Raw genomic sequence first — 23,065 nt, 5'->3', positions numbered from 1 at the left:
CCACTAAATATCAGAAGTCCCCCAACAGTCAGATCAAAAATGTATCTTGACATCTCCCAATATCCCTGGGGAACCAAGTCCCCTATACCCTTACTGAGCACCAGCACATTACTAGTAAGGGATTTGATTTTTGTTTTGTTGTTTTTCAAGAAGAGAAATAATTTAGGCATCTGAGATGGCAATTTACAGAGATCTGAATATTTAAAATGACTAATCAATTTCACTTGCTGACAGTAAGTTAAGGTGGCAATTACACTTACATTAAAATAATTTTATTTTAATCCTAAAATAAAATTCTCTTATACCTTTATGCTTTTCTGCACATTTTGGAATGCATTTAAGTTTAATAATTCCAAAATACAGGTAAAGAAGTTACGGATTTATTCTGTACCATCCTCTCCACACACTAGCCCCTCCAGTCCTGAAGTAAAATACACATTTTTCAGTCTTATTACATTCTAAAGGAAATTAACATCTAAAGGGGGGAAAATCACTATTTATGGCTCTCTAGTGACTATCACTGAGTGTTCAGAATTAAACATTACATTTTGGTGCAGACATGTATGCAACTATCTTACAGAGCAAATTTTACTGGCACCTCACTGCAGGCAGAAAGTAAATGTCTCTGAAAAATTATTTTGCCTAGCAGTAAAATTCTAGCAATAAAATTTCTAGAAAAGTTAGAGAATTCAATAAGAAAATAGGATAACATATCTTGCTAAATTTACCATTTAATGCAGTGCTACAGTGTTTGGTAAAAGAAGAGTAACAAAAAAAATTGTGCCAGATTTTAACAATTTAACCATTTAATCTCAAAATGATTGAAGAAGTCTTATAGTGAAATAAAAACTGCTAAATCTTCTATGTTAAATGCTATCATATTTGTAATTAATATGCTACATAAACACATTTAATGAGAACATATATTAGTCAAGCTGGTATTGCAGTACAATGTCAAGATTTATTATAAGGTTTCTGAATCCCATCTGTCAGTAAAAGCACAGGGATAGACTGATGAATATAACTGACTACTGTCAGAATAACAGAATAGTCTAAAATAGTGTCAGGTATATAGTTTATAGGCTATGTGTGTGTGTGTGTGTGTGTGTGTGTGTGTGTGTGTGTGTGTATAAACACTATATACCTGACATTATTCCTTTCATGTGAAAAACAAAACAAAAACAAAAACAAAAATATTACCAAGGGATATATCTCTACTAGCATTTCAAGATTCATGAACGAAAAAGCCAAATTACTTTCATACTACCATTAAAAATAATTTTCATCTCATACTGATCTTAATTCCACATTATTCTTTTACTCTTATCAAAAATCCATAAAGTTAAATATATATTTCAGCAATCTTATCCATTCATTCATGACCATAATAAATAAATGACCTTGTATGTATTAAGAAAACCAAGATTTTTTTAAGTATGAAAGATTTTTACAAATAGCAATAAATAGCATATTACTCAGGATGCTTTAAGATTATATAAAAAGATTAAAATAAATCAAGAAGAGATTTACCAATATTAAAAGCTACCTGCAACCAAGTCTTCTGGCTATTTCTAGTCTTTGTTAGCCAAAGCCTAGGCGAATAATTCTGTGGCACAGTTCTGACATCAAATCCCTAGCAACGCTATTAGACATCAGCCAATTGGAATAATAATAACATATCTTCCTAGTAGAAGAGTTGGCTGGGCTACTAAACATTATTTATTTTCCTTTTCTGAATTTTGGCAGCAGGTCCTTTATTGAAATTCTCCTCTCTTCCCCTCTGTCAACCCATACTCTCATAGCCTTAAATGCAGTTAGTATGTTAGTTTTTGCCCTTGACATAAAAATACAAAACAATCAATTAGAAATCATCTGAATCTATTTCATCAAAAAATCATTATAAAACTACAACCTTAGAACTAAAGTGGTATGCCACAAATGACTACCTTGACACTAATAACCACAAATGTACCCCACTTATGTACAACAAATCAAAATGTAGTCTGTAAAACAATTTAAAAATAATAATTAAATTAAAAAGTTTGTTTCCTCATATAAGGAAATAATAATCATGATCTACAATATCTGATTGCCAACAGATTTAAGTATTTTTAAAATATGTTTTAACCTACTAGAATGCCTTTAAGAAGACATATATGAACATCTGTATACAAGACAAAATACTATAACAGGGCAGCCTCCATAAAAAAAGAAATATCAGGTTGGGCACAGTGGCATATGCCCATAATCCCAGCACTTTGGGAGGCTGAGGCAAGAGGATTTCAAGTTTGAGGCCAGCCTTGAACCCTGGGCAGCTTAGAGAGACCCTGTCTCAAAATAAAAAAATAAAAAGGATTGGAGATGTAGCTGAGTGGTTAAGCCTCCCAGGTTCCATCCCAAGGACAGACGGATGGATGGATGGATGGAAGGAAGGAAGAAAGGAAAAAAGGAAGGAAGGAAGGAAGCAAGGGCCTATCAGAAGGTACAATGAACATTCTTTGAAGAGCAGATATGGTGATGCTTTAGTATTTATCAATCTGGTTTCTTTTTAATGAAAAGCTATGCTGTAATAATACTGCTTTAAAATTTTCTTCAGGCAAAAACATAAAACGCATTTGCAAGCTTGGTGCTATACCAAAGCATGACTTAGGGACAGACAAAAATCAGCCCAAATCATACCAAAGTTCATTTTCTTCAATATCCATCCATTTTACCAATTAAAATGCCAAATCATTCCCCAATGCATAGGTTTTTAAATCTTTACAATAATTTTCAATTTTCCCAATAACTAAAGTAATACATTACTTTCAAGAGGACTTTTAGGTAAATCCAACATTATACTGTCATGATAAATGTAAATGAAGGTCAAATGAGGTTAATGCCCAACATGTGAAAATTTTTTCAAGACTTTTCAAAGTTTATAAGCTTTACTGATTTTTTTGCTTCTACCAAAAATATTTAATTTATCCCTACCTATTTAGAAAAAAGAAGTATTAAAGTTCCTGCAATTTTTCTAGATATCCATTTATTTTTGCTTCTTAACACTCATTGTGAACCTTGGAATTTTTAAATTACTTTTTCAAAGACGATAGTATATAATAATTCTTTTTAGGTGTGCAGACTTTCCTTAGCTTAGAATGTAAGTCAATATTTTTAGAGCTTAAAAAAATAAACCCCAAATTTGGGCACTGAATCATGATGAACTACAAAACCCTTACCTACTATACTCCTTACTCCTTTCCCTCAACAAAGAACATATTGATGAATTTTCTCAAAATTTCACAAAGTAAAAACAGGTAAATCTTTGAACATCCCTGACAGATGGATATTCTAAAAGCAAAGAAATTAAGAAGAAAAATAAAGGACTGGGGAAGTAGCTCAGTGGTAGAGTACTTGCCTAACATGTACAAGGCCCTGACAAGGCCCTGGGTTTAATCCCAGCATCATGAGGGGGTGGTGGATCTAAAAAGGATTAAATTAATATTTAAAAAAATATAGCTAGATAGATTGATAGATAGATGGCAATTGTAAAAAAAAAAAAATTACAGTAATCCAGCTAAAAAGGCCTTTCCTGAAAACAGAAAGTGAGAAAGGAGAAATGGAGAATCAGATTTCCAAACTGTACATTTCCCAGAATTTCTCCAACTCTTTTTCCCATGAGCATAACTATAATGCACCAGATTTTTCTGAGTACAGGTTCAGTTCCATTATAACAGTCAAAATGGAACTCATGTGTTTTTTTTCTTTTAATGATATTTTCTACCTTAAACAAACAAACAAACATGTAAGAGTGGTTAACATTTCATTTTCCAACCCAGAAGACAAGCACTCAGCTTTGTCATTTAAAGATGGGCTAGAAAAGATACTATGCTGCCATCTATCTACCTGAAAGGGTATACAGAAAATGCAGACAAGACCATTCACTTCAGTCTGGCTAACTATAACAGAATATAGGCTCAAAATCCATGGCATACTCCAACTGCATCATTATTTCACAAGAAAGATGCAGAGTAATCATTAGTACCATTTCCAAAGATACTTGGGGACTTTGGGTGATATTAACTCCATTCCAAAAAACAGAAACAAGGAGAATGAATTAAAGAAGTTTCTGACACCATCTGGCCAACTTTATACACATAATCAAGAGCTGCATATTCTTTTTTGTCTGTTTTAGGGAAAAACAAAGGAACACAAGACACTAAAAAATGACAGTATTGAATTATTTGAAGAATATTCCATGGCAAAACTTTTTTAAATGTCAATAGTAATAATGGTGACTTTTGTACTAAAATAGTAATTTTCCTACTTTGCTTAAAAAAGAAAACCACAATGTCATCTTCAAAAGAACTGCTATAGAGAGAACAATGTTCCATTATTCGGCCTTAGAAATATTCACTATACAGTTGGTATTTTTAGAATACATTTTACCCTAAAACTGACTATTCCAATTGATGTCTCAAGGCTTTCCTCATCTTTTCATTTGTTTACTCTCCACCTCAGTTATAAATTCATTGAGTTCAATTCCCTACAGCATAACAGTTCTCAAAGCTTAGAGGGCCACAGAAATTTTGCCCCATACAACTTCACAGTATATCATGTACACTGATTATAACATGAGCTCTGCTTCCTGGAGCTGTGGATTAGGCAGCATGATTAGAATCACCAGAGGAGAAATTTTTAAGCAAAGTCCTATTGCCATTAATGCCTATTAGGGAACTGTTTGCATGAGATCAATGCTCCCACCCAGAATCGTATAAAAACCCAGAGAAAACCCAACTAATTAATAAATAGCTATTAGAAGACACTGGAAAGTAGTCAAACTAGCCAGAATTTAAGAGAGAGAGAGTAGAAATACATTAAGATTAGCCCTAAATTCTATACTGCTTTTACCTGGACAAGACAAACAACTGGAAGGCACAATTCATAATAAACACCTCCAATTTTCAACTGAGACACCAAAAGGATACACCATAGGAGTACAGGCAAACTGGAACTAGTCCTTCACCAAAACAAATCTAGCACTTATCAATCTTTACAAAATACCAATAAATATAATACATGTTATCTTCCAAAGAACTCAAGTATTTAGACCAATGTTCTGCTATTCAGCATTAGAAAAAAGGTAATAAAACTCCTGAATGAATTAAGAAAAACTTTCTCATATATCCTGTATTTAAAAAACAAATACAGAGTAAATCATTATCTGGAATTAGAACACATCAACCAGCTCTTCTTTTAAGTTATCAAACAAAATGCCCGGAATCCAATAAAAATTTATGAGGCATGTCAGAATATTGAACCAAATATCTGGAAAGGAAGAGGGAAAAAGTCAACAAAAACAGACACAGAAATCTCAAAACTGAAGTTATCAGACACAGATATTAAAATAACTTTGTTTAAAACGTTTAAAAAATAGATGACAAAATGGAAATTTTTACCAGAGAAGTAACCTATGAAAAAAGGATCAAATGGAAATTATAAAACTGAAAGATAAAATAACTGAATTAAGAATTCAATAGATGAGAGCAGAAAAGCTGATTAGTAAATCAGAAGACAAATTAGTAGAAAATATCTAGATTAAACTGCAAGGAGAAAAAGGAAAATGCAGAAAGAACAGAAAGATAGGCAGGACAGTGAGACCTCATATATATTTAATTAGAATCTCAAAACTGCAAGAGAAAAAGTAGGGCAGAAGTAATATTTAAAATGATACTGGCCAAGAAACTTCTATAACTTAAAAATTTCTTTCAGTCCACAGACTCAAGAAGTTACATAAAAGTATCCATCGAGAAAAATGCATCAAAAATAACACTGAAGCACATCACAAAATTACAGAATAACTGCTAAAATATAAAGATTTAAAAGAATCATAGAAGTAGCTTGAGAAAAGACAAGCATCATTTCTATGGAGCAAAAATAAGACCAACAAATGGCTTTACAACACAAATTATAAGAAACCACAAGGCAACAGAATAACTTAGAAAAAAAAAAGTAATTTTCAATTTATAATTCTTTGCCAACCAATGAATGCTTCAAAAATGAAGGAGAAATAGACATTTTCAGGTGTATGAAAATTGGGAGAATTTGTTTCAGCAGACTTGAAGTAAAAAACAGGGAAAAATATCCCTGTGGCTTAGAAATTTATGAAGACACAAAGGACTAAGAAAAGCACCAATATGTGGATAATTCAAAATAAATATTCACAATATATAATATATGCATCATAACATAATGCATAAGTAGCAGCAACAATGTTTTCTTAGCATGTGATTTAGTTCCACTTCTACTGCATACCGCACCATACCCAAAAATGATAATGGTGGGGCATGTTCTAAGGGTACCACATTCATTATGTGGGCAATGTTGATAGTCTAACTTATATTAGACCTCTTTAAAAATATCAAAAAAATATTTTTTAAAGGAGTAAAAGAATAAAACTATCAGAAAAAGAAATGGAATTCAAATGGAAAATTCCAAAATAGGCAAGGAGAAAAATGGAAACAAAGAACAGATGGGTCAAATAGAAAATAAATAAGAATAAACTAAATAAAAACAAACTAAGTATTTCAATTAAAAGACAATGACTACTGGGTGTGGTGGCACACACCTATGATTCCTGTGACTCCAGAAAGTAAGGCAGGAGGATCACAAGTTCAAAACCAGCCTTAGCAACTTAGTGAGTTGTCAAAATAAAAAAGTAAAATAAGGGCTGGGGATGTGCTCAGTCGTTATGTGCCCCTGAGTTCAATCCCTGGTATCCAAAAAAAAAAAAAAGACAATGACCAATAGATTAGTTTTTTTTTTTTTAGTTGAAATATCTGCCATCTACAAGAAGCATACAAGACATAAGACATAAGAAAAAATAAAATTTCACAGTAAAAAGGAGAAAAAGACATACTATGAAAACACTCACAAAAAGAAAACTAATACAATGAAACAAATAATGGGCAAGAATCACTATACAAATAGGAGGTATATTTTATAATGAAACAAGTCAATTCACCAAGAATATATAACAATTCTAAATTTGTATATGCCTAGTTATATAGTTTTAACTTTTCAATCTAAATCAATGAAATGACTAGAATTCATTTCAATGTATATTGAGTGACTACTGAACATCAATTTTGCTTTAGATCCTGGGAATATTTTGGGATATATAAATTATAAAATACTTTCTATAATTTTGGTCATAATTTTGGTCTTAAGAATTTAGCTTTACTCTAGTAAATTTAGTTAGAAACACTGATAACAAACATTGCATTGTATGTATTTAAATTTGTCTAATAAAATTGTCTTTCCTTATATTGGGCAACATTGTGTTAAAGCTCCTCTCTCCATGAGCCTCTTCACAAGAGAATATATCATGTACAAGATTTTTAAATACTGATTTTTCAATAGGATGCAAAATGATCTTAGAAACGTAATATAAACTCTTCAAGTTTCCATTTTATTACCTCTAACATGATGGTAAATTATAAAAGCATCCCACTTAATGCAATAAGAATAGTGTAAGTCAGTTTACGAGAACACTGTCTATTCAGCACTACTAGACATAAATAACATAAATTATAAGTAATTCTGGGGATCTAGATTATAATTCACTGCTTATTATGAAAGTAACTTGTTAAAAGTAATGATATAATTTTTAAATTTTATTTAGTAATATTATTAATTAACATGACTTTAAAACAAAAAACTATATTACTTCAACAATTAATTGTTCTAAGGAGAAATCTGGTTCAAGTTTCTAAAATCCAGCTTGTACTAACTTTTTGTATATTTTTTCCTTAATATTTTTAATCTTTCAATAAACTTTTACTGTATTGCTTTTTTTAACATTCAGAATGCATATTAAAGGTATATATGTGTACATATAAAGGTAGGTAGATATATCGCCTACAGTCAGTTTTTCCCTTTAAAAGAAACAAATTCTTCCTCTAATAGGCATTAATACATCCAGAGTCTCTATCATACATTTAAAGAAATAAATCAGTGGGCAACTTCAAATGTTTTAATCCTTCAGTTAGGTATCACCATGACATTCTTATTTGATCACCATGACATTCTTATTTGATTACTGGAATTTCTTAGTACATCATGAATCTCCCAGTAACACTGTTAAATGTTCTATAATATATTCATTAAAATTAAGAAATCAAAGAAAAACTACTCTCTCTTTCTGAGGGCTTTTCATTAAAATGAAATATAACGTAAATTGAATATCTAGTATATACCAGGTATTTTTACATAATTACCTTAATCTATTATTCACATTTTTTAGAAGAAGCAATATAAATCCAAGAGGTAGAAGAACCTATCAAAGGTTATACATGTTATAAGAAAAGCCAGGCTTTGAACCAGTATCTTTCCACTATCAGGGGCTGGAAAATTTAACATAAAGAGTCTGGTAGTTAATATAGTAGGTTTCTGGTCACATTAGGTTCTACTGGCCATAGTCTGTCAATACTACTCAAATCTGTAGTAGCACAAATGCAGCCATAGACAATATGTAAGCAAATGAGAGCAGCTGTTTTTCGGTAAAACTTTAATAAAACACTTAAAACTTTCAAATATACATAAGCAGAGAGCCAAATTTAACCCAATGCCCCACAGTTTGTCAATCCATTACACTACAATGCATTCCCTTTTAGAGAGCTTTAGTTTATCACTAACAGCACTAAATTTTCTTTCTCTCACTTTAAAAAAAATAATAACCTTAATAATCTTACTGAGTCATTTTATTTTAATGCTTTTCTTATTAGGTTCAATTATATAAAAAGTTTACTCAGAGAATCTGACAAATTCCAACCATAATACCCATTATGCCAGAAATTAATTATAAATAGGATGACACATTTCTAAAACCAGAATGAAAATGTACTATCTTCTCAGTGTGGAAATGTCAAACACCCATTTAAAATTTAAAATTTAAAACACCAACTTTAAAATTTTCTTTTGAACTTTTTTCAGATTAGTACCTAATTTTAATTGCTCAAGGTATATCTAAATAAAAATAATCACAAGGCCTCACTAATAGTGAAACAGCAAATATTCAGAAAATATTAATCCTTTAAAATGATCATGTATACTAACACAATCCAAGCACACAGAATTTAAGATTTTCTTCTCAAAATTTCCCAAATTCAACTATATGCATCACTACAGAATCTTTTTTTCATAAGAAAGGTTTAAACAGTATAAATTGATATAAAAAGAAAAATTCCTTCTTCATCAGAGGTTTTATTCATTCTTCCCTCCATCCCTACTTTGCATCCTCACCTGTAAGCCTGCTCATTCTTTTATCTGTCTCTCAGTCTCCCTCTCCTCTCTCTCTCTCTCTCTCTGTCTCTGTCTCGCTCTCTCTCTCTCTCTCTCACACACACACACACACAATTTTTAAAAATGTAATCCAAGCCCAAATAAAGTGAAAAGCATAATAATCAAAAAATACAGAAGATCAGGTTCAAACCTCAGCTCTATAACTAAAACCAGGTGAATAGTCACTTCTTAGTTTTGTGCCTTTTGCCTAAACTTCTATTAGTCTCTGTGTCTTTGTGCAGTGTTGGAACATAAAGGAAGAATAAAAATGAGATGTACACAGCCCAGTGTGGACACAGGGAATCAAAGTTTCTTGCCACTGTCATCACCACCACCTCCACCACTGCCACTGTGGGAAGTTAATGTCTATTCCACTACTCTACACAGAAGGGAAAGCACTGCCTCAAATGGTATAAACATAAGGATAACTCTAAAACATTCTGCAAATGCACCTAATTATTATTGTTAAAACTCAGGGGCAGAAGGAGTTCTTTTTCTCAAGAACTTAACTGTTTCTTTGAGAACCTTTATAAAATTGAACTGTTTCTATGTTTTTTTTTGTTATTTTTTTCTTGACATATTTTTTATTGGTGTATTATAGTTGTACATAATGTTGGGATTTGTTGTTACATATTAGTATATTCACACAAAATAACACAATTTGGCCAGTATCACTCCCCTTGGATCTTTATTCCTGAAAAAAGAATTTAACGTTCTTCCCTTTGTTTTTTCATTAGGTAGGTATTTTAAACCAAGACATATATTAAAAGATCTAATATGTTGTTTTCTAAAGAAAGCTACACAACATTAACAAATAACCATAAAAGGGGTCAGATTAAGGTCTACTTCTTGAATTCTAATATGTTTTAAAATTCACCAGTTTGGGGCTTATTTTTGTTTTAAATCTGCATTTAAAGGATCTACCATGCTAATAATTGTATGCTACAGCTGCTGTAACATTAGTGGATATAAACATTTCTTACCAAATTACGCTTTTTTAGTGGAAGAAAATAATAATAGTGGCAGAAAGAAAACATCAGTGCGTAGCAAGTAAGAAGTTCAGTGTAGAAACACAACTGTAGAAAAAGCCAATGATTATCTTCACCAACACAATTGTTAATCCTGAAGAAAAAAAAAATGAAAAAGAATATTTTAAACTTTAATAAGATGTTCATTTCAGGATCAGTAAGACTAAAATTAAACTCATATTATTTCATATATGCTTAATTTCATGGAGATATGCTAAAGTCACTCAAACCTAAAAGCGAGCTATATAAAAAAAGAAGATATAAATATACCATATTACATTTGTAAAGCATTTCTTACTTTGCAAAGGTAAGCCCTCATATATTTGATAATTCTTCAACTCACAACAATCCAGTGAGGTAGAAAGAGCAGGTGTTAGGTAGTCTCTTTGTATCATTGATATGGAAACAGAAACAAAACAGTTAAGCCACTAGCCAGAGGACACATAGTTAGAAAAGCTAGGGGCCAATAGAGAAGAAGGAAGAACTCTCTTTTGATACTATTCTTCCTCTGGCATAGTATTCTAACTGTGGAGAGCAATTTGAATGCTTTCAAGTAAAAATAGCCTAAACTTGCCACTCTGACATAACTCCTAAGTGTTCAAAATTTTTCTTACTTTTCAAAGTCTATTCCTGGTTGCTGAAAATATAAATGTATTAAAAATACTAAAAGCTACACTTCCACCAACATAACAAAGAAGCTCAACTAGGATCAAGGATTAATGTTATAATTCAAATTTTTTAAACACTAATTTAAGTTGAGTATTAAATTGTTCTCAACTTACATACTATATATCCAAATTTTTAAAGTATTTAAAATTCCTAAAGAAAACTCTGATTTAAAATTACCTTGCATGAATGTTTTCATTTCAAAAGAGCACTACACTGTCCCAGAAAAAAGAAAAAAGATATAACCAGTTGTGCTACTAACTTAAGTTATTTTTAAGGTATATCACTAAACTATTTTTCTTAAGTCAAATACAGAACTTAGAAACCTTCCGGAGGCATTTTTTAGACTTAAGAGTACATGTTTTGTAAACAAAAAGATTCCCTGTTTTGTTACTTGCAAGCAGGGTTGTAAGAGAAGGGAGCTTATGCATGTACTCAAAGATGTCCTTTGAGAGCTGTTGCTTAAAAGATGACATTCTTGTCCCTTGCTTCCTATACCCAAGAAGTTGACAAACAACTGCTGTGAATACTTCATTCTTAATCAGAGAGCTTTAATAAGCACTAAATCTATTTAGGTTCCCTCCTTTCCAATCTTATAATCTTTTCTACTTCTCCTCTCCTACCAATAGTGTGAAAAGTTTAATAAAACCATGGGAGCAATAAGCCTACAGAGAAAACACCTCAATGTTAGAATTTGAGTTAAAAGGCACTTCATTTGGTCACCAACAAGCTAGTCTTTACTCTTAAATATCCTAGCCTTTAAAAATACATTTCCAAGCTGATTTCTTTGTAAATCTTTAAAACTACAGCATTCTTTTGCAAGGAAGAATCAATATCTTGCAATAATAATGTACCATGAACGTTATTATATTTCTAATCAGCAACACTACTATAAAACGTGCTTAAAATTGAGTTCTTCAGTAATTACCACTTTTCTGAATACATGCTTCACATACCTGTTTTTAACCTATTACTGTGATTGCAAATATCATTTAGGTTTAGAAATTTGGGAATGAATTAATTTGTTTAAATTTAAAGCACATTTTAAAAACACTATATATCACACTATACTCTCCTATTGATAGTTTCAGACAATGTTTAAAATTTTTACATAGTAACGAAGTACTTTTACTTCAAATGCTCTTAATTTTCCCTAATCTTGGGAAATTATCATCTATTTAAATAATCAGTTTATAGTAAAAGTCAAATTACCACTAAAAGTTTGCTAATTAGCTGTGCCATCAAAATAAATGATCAAAAATAAGGGAAACTATGGAGTTGGGGTTGTGGCTCAGTGGTAGAGCACTCGCCTAGCATGTGTAAGGCACTGGATTCAATTCTCAGCATCACATATAATAAATGAATAAAATAAAGGTCCACCAACATCTAAAAAATATATATTAAAAAAAAATAAGGGAAACTATACTGACCAACAGTATTAGGCAAAGGTAAATTCTACTCTTCATTCAACTTTCAATGAATGAAGTTATAAAGAATACTGTGATGTAGTTAACTTTGTATAAATGCATGCATGTGTGTACAAACATAAATCTAGATGTATATAGATATATTTATAAAGTGCTACACTATACCAGTTTAAATATTTATACAAGACTCAATGCTAGGAAAACAGAATTAAATACAATATCTTGTTCACAGATTTCAGTGACAGCTTTGAAATGAGATACAATACAGAATTCTCACAGCATTTGTTTTCAAAAATTCTATTTTTCAAAGGAAGATTTTCTTTAAGTATTACAAGAGAGCCCCCTATTGACCAAAAATGTTGGCAGTTCAACAGAATCAGCTAATTACTATTTACACACATACAATATGCATGAAATCTTAATACATATATCTAATACATAATACTTAAAAGGCTTACGGGGTAAGAAGGAGGTTATCAGGTATCTGAAATGTGTTGCTCTTTAACTGAACAAGGAAAGGGAAATAAAAATAATGGGATATATATGGTTTATCATAAGAACTAACAACTACTATTTAAGTACTTCCTGCATGACAGATACTGTACCAAATGCCTCATTTAATACAAGCACTTCAGTCTTTTTGTATATTTGGGTGCAAGTTAATTTTTAGTGTTCTGTTCAATATCTCCTTCTCAGCAAAGGGGATTTTGGTGGAAAATGCCTTTGGGAGTTGACAGAACCATATGACCAAATAAAATATACATTTGTTCTTATTAGAAAACTTTTTTTAATTGAATAACTTAAATTTTTATTTAAACGTGTCAGGTATGACATTTTCATCAACTTTTTCTCTCTTTCTTTCTTTTCTTTTTTTTTTACTAAAAGTGCATTATTCTTTCCTTACCATGGACAGTGATGATCCATTCTCCTCACACAGTGGCCGCAGCGGCTGCAATGATGGGAACGCTTTGGTCTCATCAAATTACACTTGTTACATAATTCCCAGAACTCCCTTTCTAGAGAAAGAAATTAAAATGCATTTAACAAAGACAAATGATTAATGCTAAAATTCAGCAACAACTGTTTAGAAGATTTTATAGAACTCTTTAATATCTAGCTCTAAGAGATTTTTCTTTCTAACTCTCCAGGGTAAATGTGCCATAAATGCTGCTGTTCTAGTCTATATATCTTATTTTGTGTTTCTAATTTTAAACATTATGAAAATAATACTGTTTCCATCAAAGTAAGGAACAGAAGCAATCAATGTACTTGAGTTATGCGCATATTGCTAGCAAATAAGGGAAATCGAATGACAAAACCCTAAAGTACAACTGTATTACCATATCAAAACAGAATTTATTTAAACTAACTTACATAAATTTTATCATCTAAAAGCACTAAAGAAGAAATTACATGGAGTCTTGGGTTCAGCAGATTAATAAATTGAAATCAATCCTATAAACTCACTCAGAAAACAGAGATGGTATTCGCTCCCAAACCCTTTCCATTAATTAATCTTAGAATATATATAGGAGCAGGTTAAAGAAGATCAGAATGGGTTTAGAAGTATCAGAATAGTTTCAGTAGTGAAGAAATTTACAAGATTAGTATGTAATACAAATAAAGAGGTACTTTACAAAACTGTTCTATCACTAAGCAGGAATTTCCTCTGGTATATAGTAAAAGAACACACAATTATATCCTATGCTAAAAACATGAGGTTTACATAAGCAAAAAGGCATTTGTTTTCATTATAAACAGTTCTAATCAGACCCATTAAATACATGGGACAGTCATCTTCCAAGACAAGACAATTGCTACTATATAAATACATCTTTTAATATGTATTGAAATGTAATTTTATTTTTATAAAATTCTTGATTTTTTTCAGCACTTGTTTTTATACTACCCCACATCCTCATTTAAAGTATAGAAATGGCAAAATTATCCTGACTTCCATATTCACAGTGAATATCAGTATATGCAGAATGTGACTAGCATACAACAGGTGGTCAACAAATGCTTGCCGAAGTACTAAAAGACTAAAATAAAAAAAGAAAGATTCTAAATAAAAATAAAAGAAGATATTAGTAGTTTCCTAAAATGATTCCCCATTTGAATTCCAATATTTCAGTTAATGGCTGGGAATAAGTCAACATTCTGGAATTTTATGCAGTAAAGCATCAGGGAAACATTTTCTACTACAGATGTCTCTGAAGAAACCAGCAAGTACAAATAAAATCTACATAAAATTGTTTGTTCCAATAATAAGAAGGTTGATAACACTATCTTTTGCATTTCAAATCTTATTTTAGGAGAAAATCCTTTTATTTCTTATAATTCTTATTTTAATGAAGTATATCATGTGAGACAGCAACAATATTAAAGCTTAATTTAGATACAAATAAACTAGTATTATTTAACTATAAGGGAAATGGAAACTCATCTATTATGTAACACATTATGATGTCAGAAGCATATCATTTTTCTCCACTTAGCTCAATGCTCTCAAACATCCCAGTGTTAAAACGTGGCATTCATACATTACAAGGAATAGAGATAGGAAAAAAAACTACAGTGGAGACATTTTCACAAAAAGTCAATATAAAAACTTAATGTTTGGGCTTTGTGGTTCAGTGGTGAAGAACTTGCCTTGTACGTGTGAGGCACTGGGATCAATCCTCAGCACCACATAAAAATAAATAAAATAAAGGTATTGTGTCCCTCTACAACTAAAAATATTTTTTAAAAACTTAATGTTTATAAATCAATCCTTCAAAACATAAACAGAATGCTTCATTATGGTATCTTCTGAGCATCAACATATAATATTCTAGAGAATAAATTTTTTATTTTGTAACAAAAATGTTATATCCTATGAAAGGAAAGCATTTGGTTATCTCAAAGAAAGTCTGTACTTCTGTAGTTTAGATCACAGACTGGCAAATTACAGTCTGCAGGTAAATACATTCCACCATCTGTTTTTGTAACCCATGAGTTAAAAATGTGATATGTAAAAATCATACATGTGACATGTAAAAATTATATGAACTTAAATTTCACTGTTTATAAACAAAGTTTTGTCATATGCCCATTCATTTATATATTATTCATGGCTGCCTTCTGTGGTACAGTGACAAAGCTGAGTTGTGACAGACTTATATGGCCCATAAAGGTCAAAATATTTACTATCAGGCCTTTATAGTAAAGGCTACCAACCTGTGGTCTGGACCATAAATTTGTTTAAAGAAAGAGCTTAAACCATTCCTTTGGCTAAATTGAAGGTACTACAAAATATGTAAAATGAGAAAGCCCTATAAACACAATTACACACACATGCATAAGCACACATGCATATTTATGTGTTCAGAGAACAAATAAGAAATCACTATTATAAAAGCTAGAACTATAAAATACATTTTTGTTTTTGCAGTGTTTCTAGGAAAAACCATCAGCTTTAATTTAACATACATACTGATAAAGCATTTATTAGTGTCTTCCCTTTCCTTTTTCAGGGTTTACTCAGTTCCAATAGGATCTTGATGAATGACATAGTCTGATGTCTGATGATTCACTATTGAGATTTTTATAGTAGCCATCTAACAATATAAAATAAAAGCCTATAAAAGAGAGAATCTGATTGATAATTTATGGTACTCATAGAAAAATTAAAAGCAAACAATTTTTTTAAGGGTGAGAAACACCAAAGCAAAATAAAAGAGAAAAAGACAAATTCCATAAATGACTGAGGTTGTATGAGTAAATAGCATCACATTGTTTAACTTGGATCTTTATTAATACTATAAACGTCTGAATGAATATAAAGCAAAGTTTGCTTTGATTTAGTTTGGTTTATACCTCTTAAGGAATCAAAGATGGGAACATGGCTCAGTGGTAGAGCACTTGCCTAGCGTGCACACGGCCCTGGGTTCTAACTTAGCACTACAAAAAAATAAAATAGAAATAAAAAAATAAGGAATCATTTTCTATTCAAGTCTTGAAAGAATCACATTTTATGGGGCCCTCTCTCTTATTTTTAATCACAAAATACTGTTTGAGGAAGAAAAATAATACTTGAAACTACTAAAATCAATATAAGGTTTGCATCCTAATATAGGTTTCCTGACAAAAATACTTGTCAATGTAGGAAATAAATGTCAATAAGTCTCTTATAGAACATTTTAAGAACAATGTTAGAGGAAGGAAAACAGTAAAACTATGTGTGAATGTATGACCCTGATCATTAATTGCACATGCATCCTTGTAGCTTGAGGTAAAATTTTGAGGGACAGCATCAAAATGGGCTGATTAAAAAAAAAGGAAGAAAGAAAGAAAAAGAAACTTGGAAGACTTTTCTCTGCAGCTCAGTTCACAATAACTGAACTATAGAACCAACCTAGGTGCCCTTCAACAAATGAACGGATAAAGAAATTATGGTATTTATATATACAATGGAATATTATTCAGCTTTAAATAGGAATGAAATTATGTCATTTGCTACTAAATGAATGGAACTGGAGAATATCATGCTAAGTGAAATAAGCCAATCCCAAAAAACGAAAGGTTGAATGTATTCTCTGATATGTAGATGCTAATTCACAATAAGCCGGGGAGGTTAGGAAGAATAGAGGTACTTCGGATTAGACAGAGAGTAGTGAAGGAAGGGGAGGGTCTATGGGGGTAGAAATGAGAGTAGAACGAATCGGATATGATTATCCTATGTGCATGTATGACTACAGGACCTATGGAACTCTACATCATGTACAAACAGAAGAATAAGAAGTTATACTCCATCTATATACGATGTGTCCAAATGCATTCTACTGTCATGTATAGCTAATTAGAAAAAATTTTAAAAATTTTAAATTTTTTTAAAAACTTAAAAAAAAAAAAAAAAAAAAACGATTTTGCTTTGTAACACTGTGTCAAAAAGTGGCTTTAGGGGCCTGGGGATGTAGCTTAGTGGTAGAGTGCTTGCCTAGCACCATGAGGCCCTTGGTTCGATCCTCAGTAACACACACACACACACACAATGGCTTTAGAGATGACAAGAACATTGGAGCCCCACACTCAAGCTAAGAACCTGATGACAAAAAATGTTCTAGAGATGACTGTGGTGCCAGCTGCAGACCTCTGTGAATATACCAAAAGCCACTGAATTGTATACTTTGAATAAATGATGGCATGTGAATTATGCTCAACAAAGTGGTTTTTTAAAAAAAATTAAAAGCTTGGGTAAAATCATGAAAGTGATAAAAATAATATTGTTAAATTGAAGTGGTCTTTTGTATTTGTTATTTCAAATAAGCATGTGAAAATTTCAAATATAAATAGACATGTACAATTCATTTGACTATTTCATCTACATGCCCAAACCTCATATTTAGTGGTCCCAAGTATACTAAAGTTACTCAAAAATGCATGAACACAAACACACACACACACACACACACACACACACTCAGGAATGCAAAAATATTTCAAAGTAATCCAATAAAGATGGTTAAAATTATAAAAAGTATTAGGGCTTTAAAAGTCCTTTTGTGAAGAACTCAATTATATAAAACTGCTTAACCTTCAAACATTTCTGAATAAATGTCACTATTCTTTGGCTTCAATTCTTTAGTCATAATATATTTCTTTCCACTGCTAACATTTTTTTTTTGTTAAAATCATATTCATGCCAGGCATGGTGCACACACCTGCAATCCCAAAGAATTGGGAGGCTGAGGCAGGAGAATCATACATAAGTTGAAAACCAGCCTCAGCAACTTAGAAAGACTGTAAGCAACATAGTGAGACCCTGTTTCAAAGGAAAAAATAAAAAGGGCTAGGGAAGTGGCTCAATGGTTAAGCAGCTTAGGTTTGATCCCTGGCACAAAAAAAAAAAAAAAAAAAAAATCATGTTTACAAAAGAATCAGGTAACCAACAACAAAATGTACATGTTGACTTTAATTTTCCCCAGAATCATAACAAAGGTGAATAAAGAACTAAAATTATTTATCTCTACATAGATCTAAAGTAAAAAGCTAAGAGATGGGGCTCTTGGTTTCACACCAGCTCTATAACATAAAGCTGTATACTCTAGCAGAGACAATCCATGCTCCTGACTACTCAGCCTATCTACTCAATTACCATGAGGATCGTGTAATATCAAACAACCACAGACTTTGAAAATATTAAAATATAACAAATAAATGTATTTTTTATTTGATAAAAGGGAAGTTCTTGAACTCAGAACAAAAACAGGCTAAATGTCAATTAAAACAAGATACAATGCAGATAGATATCCAGAGTCAGAGCAGGTTGTCATGGTGTCTTCCATCACTTACAGTCTATAATCTAAAGATAACAATGTGGTTTTATGTGGACTCAATAAGGCCTACAGATATTTGTTTGGTATTCAAAGTGTTTTTAAAATTCTTAATTAGCTATTGTTTTTAGCTATTGTTTAGTGGTGGAGGTGTTGCTGCAGTGCTAGGGATTGAATCCAGATTTTTTTTTAAATGATGAAATTTCTCATAAAAATTGGGATTCCTTGTTACTATAGTTTGGATGTGGTTTGTCCTCCAAGGGTCCATATGTCAGAGGATTGGTCCCCAGTGGGGTAATGTGGCAGCTGAAGCAATCTTTCAGAGGTGGGGCCTAGTGGGAAATCTCAGGTAACCGAGGGTACTGTTCTTAGAAGGGAATACCAGTCTCCTAGAGTTAGTTCTCATGAGAGCAAGTTGCTATGAAAGTCTGAGCCTGGCCCCATTTAGTATCTCTTTGGCTTCCTGTGTGGCAATGTGATTGCTCACTCCCACGTGCATCACCGCCATCACCGCCATCACCATCCACCATGACATGATGTAGCCAAAAGGGCCCTCAACAGAACTGAGCAGATGCAGGCAGCAGTCCTTTGAACCTCCAGAACTGTGAGCTGAATATTTCTTTTTTTGTTCATAAGTAGCCTACTTTAGCTATTTCATTATAGTAATGCAAAACAAACACACACAAAAAACTGGATTTCAGGTATATAACAATACCTGAAAATGTGAAGCCAGCTTTTGAAATAGTTGTAAGTTGGAAGAGTTTTGAAAAACAGGCTAGAATAATCTAGAATGCTGTGCAACAGGCCTTAAGGGCAATTCTGGTGAGTGCTCAGAAGGTAAGACTAGGGAATTAATCTTAAATGGAAAATACGATTCTATTGGAAATTGGAGTGAAGCCTTGCCATATCATTTGAACTGTTCAGTATCCAAAATTGCAAGCTAAATAAGCTTTTTCTTTACAAAATTAGCCCACATCAGGTATTGCAACATAGTGACAAAAAGCTGAATGATACACCTGTTTTCACTTTTTAAACTTTAAGATCCAGCAAGCTAACTGCATGACAACTTCACAGGAACTGACTTGTGGCTGCCACTATCCGATTGAACAGGAAAATCACAAACCTGGCTCCTTTCACTAACTGGTGGTGCCTGGAGCCTGTAGCATTTGAATATTTGATCACTTCAAACAAAAAGAACCCATCAGGACATTAATCTTGAATCTTCTGGCATCTCTTCCACTGAATCAGAAGTGCTATCTCATAGTTTATATTAGAAAGATGTCAAAAATACTAAAGTGAACCAGAGCTTGTCACTTTTCTTACTGAAACATCCCAAGCACAAAAACCAGTGTGAAGATATTCACAAACACGAAGGGCAGGATCTGGTGGAATCTGTCCACAACTGGATGGAGAACCACTCCTTTCGGATTTGGGCTGGACGATGACACCAGCTACCAATTTTAGGATATTTCTTGGCTTCTTTCTCTAAAAATGGGTGCTAATGGTAATTGCTTTGTGGTTTTAGTAAACTAATCTATGGATGATTTTCAATGCAACATGTATAATCAGAAAAATGAAAGATTACACTCTATGTATGATCTATCAAAATGTATAAATGCATTCTACTGTCATGTACAACTAATTAGAATAAACAAAATTGTAAAAAATTTTAAAAAATAATCTATCAGAAATCTATCCAGAGTTAGAAAAAGCCTCCTTTTTCATTCTGGATTTTAGTGTTAAAATAGATAACACATATATACTGTATATTAGAGAGTTTTTGGCTATGCCAGTTGAGAAGAGAGATTGTAAGACTTAAGGATACTACCCTCTCTGCCCCCACTGCAAAACACAGAAACAAATTACTAGGTGATACCTCTATAAGTTAATGAAACTAAATATTCAATATATTATTCAGAAATTTCTATAGCTGCAGCCAGGCACAGGGATGCATGTCTGAAATCCTAGCTACAGCAGAAGTTGGGGCAGAAGGATTACAAGTTCAAGGCCAGCCTGGGCAACACAGCAAGACACTGTTCAAAACTGAAAAATAAAAAGGGCTTAGATGTAGCTCAGTGATAAATTATCCCTGGGTTTCACTTCCTATTCCCCACAAAAATAAGATGAATTTCTATAGCTATATAAATATATATAATATTTACATTTACACTCTAAAATTTCAAGGCCAAGTAAGCCCCTAAATTATGGATCTCAGAAAACAATAATCAGGACTTACAGGTGGCTCTATAAGTGACTTATCATGTCACTTCACTTCATAAGGAATTTACTGCATTGGTTGTCAAACTATACTACACAATGAAATCACCTGTGATCTTTTGAAATACTGATGCATGTACCTACAACCAGATATTCTGATTTAATTAATATGAGGTATGACTTGACCACTGAGATTTTTAAAAGTCTCCTAGGTAATTCTAATATGCAGCAGCTTGGAAGTTACTAAATTACTTAGAAAGTATTCTAGTTCTACAATGTACTACAAAGATATACATTTCTTACTAGAACGAAATGCATTGTTTTCCAAAGATTATATAGTAAATAAGCAAAAAGCAAGACTCAGGAGGATGAGTTTATACTATGTCTGATATATAAAACAAGTCATATATTTTTATTTATTTTTGTGGTTTAAATGGTTATTATGCAATAGGATGATAAAATATTACCTTTAAATGACACTACAATAAAAGTTTTCAAATATTTCATTGACTATATTAAAACTTGGAGCTATATAGGTAATAGTGTTCATAATACTACAAAGATTTACTCTAGTCAATATTATATTTATAATATCATGAGGTATGGCACTAGTAAGAAAATTCCTTTCTTAAATAAAAATAGAATTTCTCAGATAATTATATTTCATTAAACAAGTATTTGTTGCACATCTAAGTGACAGAGATTCTTCTGGACACTAGGGATATAGCAATAAATGAAGGAAAAAAACACATAAAAAAAAACTACACTCTCACAAAGGTTATATAGATCTGGAATAGGTAGAAGGAGACAAACTGAAAAAGAGAGCCAAGGAATGAGAGGGAAGTGGGAGGAATGGTTTGCAATTTTAAATAGAGAAGTATGGAAAGAAAAATGTGAGCAAAGACTTAAAAGAGGTGTTAAATGACAGACACAAATATAGTATTCAATGAATACAATAAAATACATTAATAAAGATAATAATTCTTGTATTGGCAAAACTGATAAATCCAAAGAGTAGCATACCTCCATGTGGGATCTTAGGGTTCTCTGGGAGTCGTCCTGGGTCAGTTATTGAGGCCCTCACTAAGGCGACCAGACAAAATATGGCAATGCCATAAAATACTATTTAAAATAAATAAATTAAATTAATAAAGTAATCATTTACCCTTTAAAATACATTATAAACAAGCATTTTTGAATTTTAAAAAGTGTATTTTAATTAATACTATCAGGATAAATAATTTTCAAAAAGATGAGATTAAAAAATTAAATGACTAATACTTCCAAGACTATACGTTCAATTTTAAATATTATTTTGCATAATAATAGCCAATAAAATTGCTATAAATCAGTTTCTTTATTAAGAGTGATTTCTCATCAAAAATTGTATAAACAAATGGGTTCCATTTGTACTATATTTGAAAGGAACAAAATAATATTTAAAAATAATTCTACTCTTGAATTTTTCCATTAATTCTATCTTCAAAAATTACTTTGAATTAGAGATGTTCAATTGTGCCTTTCGATGAATCTTAAGATATTTGAGAATAAAGAGTTTGGAAGTTTTTAATTTTAAAATTAAAAACCAGGAAAAAAATAGCAAGGAAAAACAAATTCGGTCTCCATAATTTCACAATTTAAATTAGTAAGACACAGGCATTTTGTTGGGGGAATAAAAACATGTTGTACATGTTAAAAGAAACAATTTGAGTGCTCACTCCAGGACTGACTGCATGGCTACTAGTCAGTTTTATCATCTGTATAACAGAATTATATATCCCATAGCTCTTGTGAAATAAAAATGAGATAAAGTACATAAAAACTATAAATGCCATGTACATGTAAAATATATCATTCTGATCTGACTTTTTTAATCATAAGCAAGCCATTAACATGTGTATTATAGCAAAAAATAATTATTCAGAAGTTCAAAGTGAGGTCATAATCAGCTTCATAATCAAAATCAATGATTTTAGTAGCATGAAATTCTCATTTCCCAGTAATGTATACTACCATCTCCATTCTTAGAACTTCCACACTGGCAATTAAATACAAAATAGAAACATTAAAAATGCAAATACCACTACTGTAT

At 31.6% G+C, this 23,065-nt stretch overlaps 1 protein-coding gene across 5 annotated transcripts in view; it reads right to left on the bottom strand.

The window, feature by feature from the left end:
• Window positions 1-23,065, bottom strand: part of Zdhhc21 (zinc finger DHHC-type palmitoyltransferase 21) — a 64,568-nt gene that overhangs the window by 27,293 nt on the left and 14,210 nt on the right. For 4 of the 5 annotated variants that reach the window (XM_047525095.1, XM_047525097.1, XM_047525098.1 and 1 more), the window contains exons 4-6: window positions 21,997-22,095; window positions 13,347-13,458; window positions 10,305-10,443 (exon numbers count right to left, since the gene is read on the bottom strand). In XM_047525095.1, coding sequence (XP_047381051.1) covers window positions 10,305-10,443; window positions 13,347-13,458; window positions 21,997-22,095 — 350 coding nt within the window. The remainder of the gene's footprint in view (window positions 1-10,304; window positions 10,444-13,346; window positions 13,459-21,996; window positions 22,096-23,065) is intronic. The other variant, XM_047525099.1, reaches the window with a different exon arrangement.

Source organism: Sciurus carolinensis, chromosome 14 (genome assembly GCF_902686445.1).
Source record: "Sciurus carolinensis chromosome 14, mSciCar1.2, whole genome shotgun sequence".
Classification (NCBI taxonomy): Eukaryota; Metazoa; Chordata; class Mammalia; order Rodentia; family Sciuridae; genus Sciurus; species Sciurus carolinensis.
The sequence above is the reverse complement of the archived record's forward strand: the minus strand, read 5'-3'. Positions and strand labels throughout refer to the sequence as shown.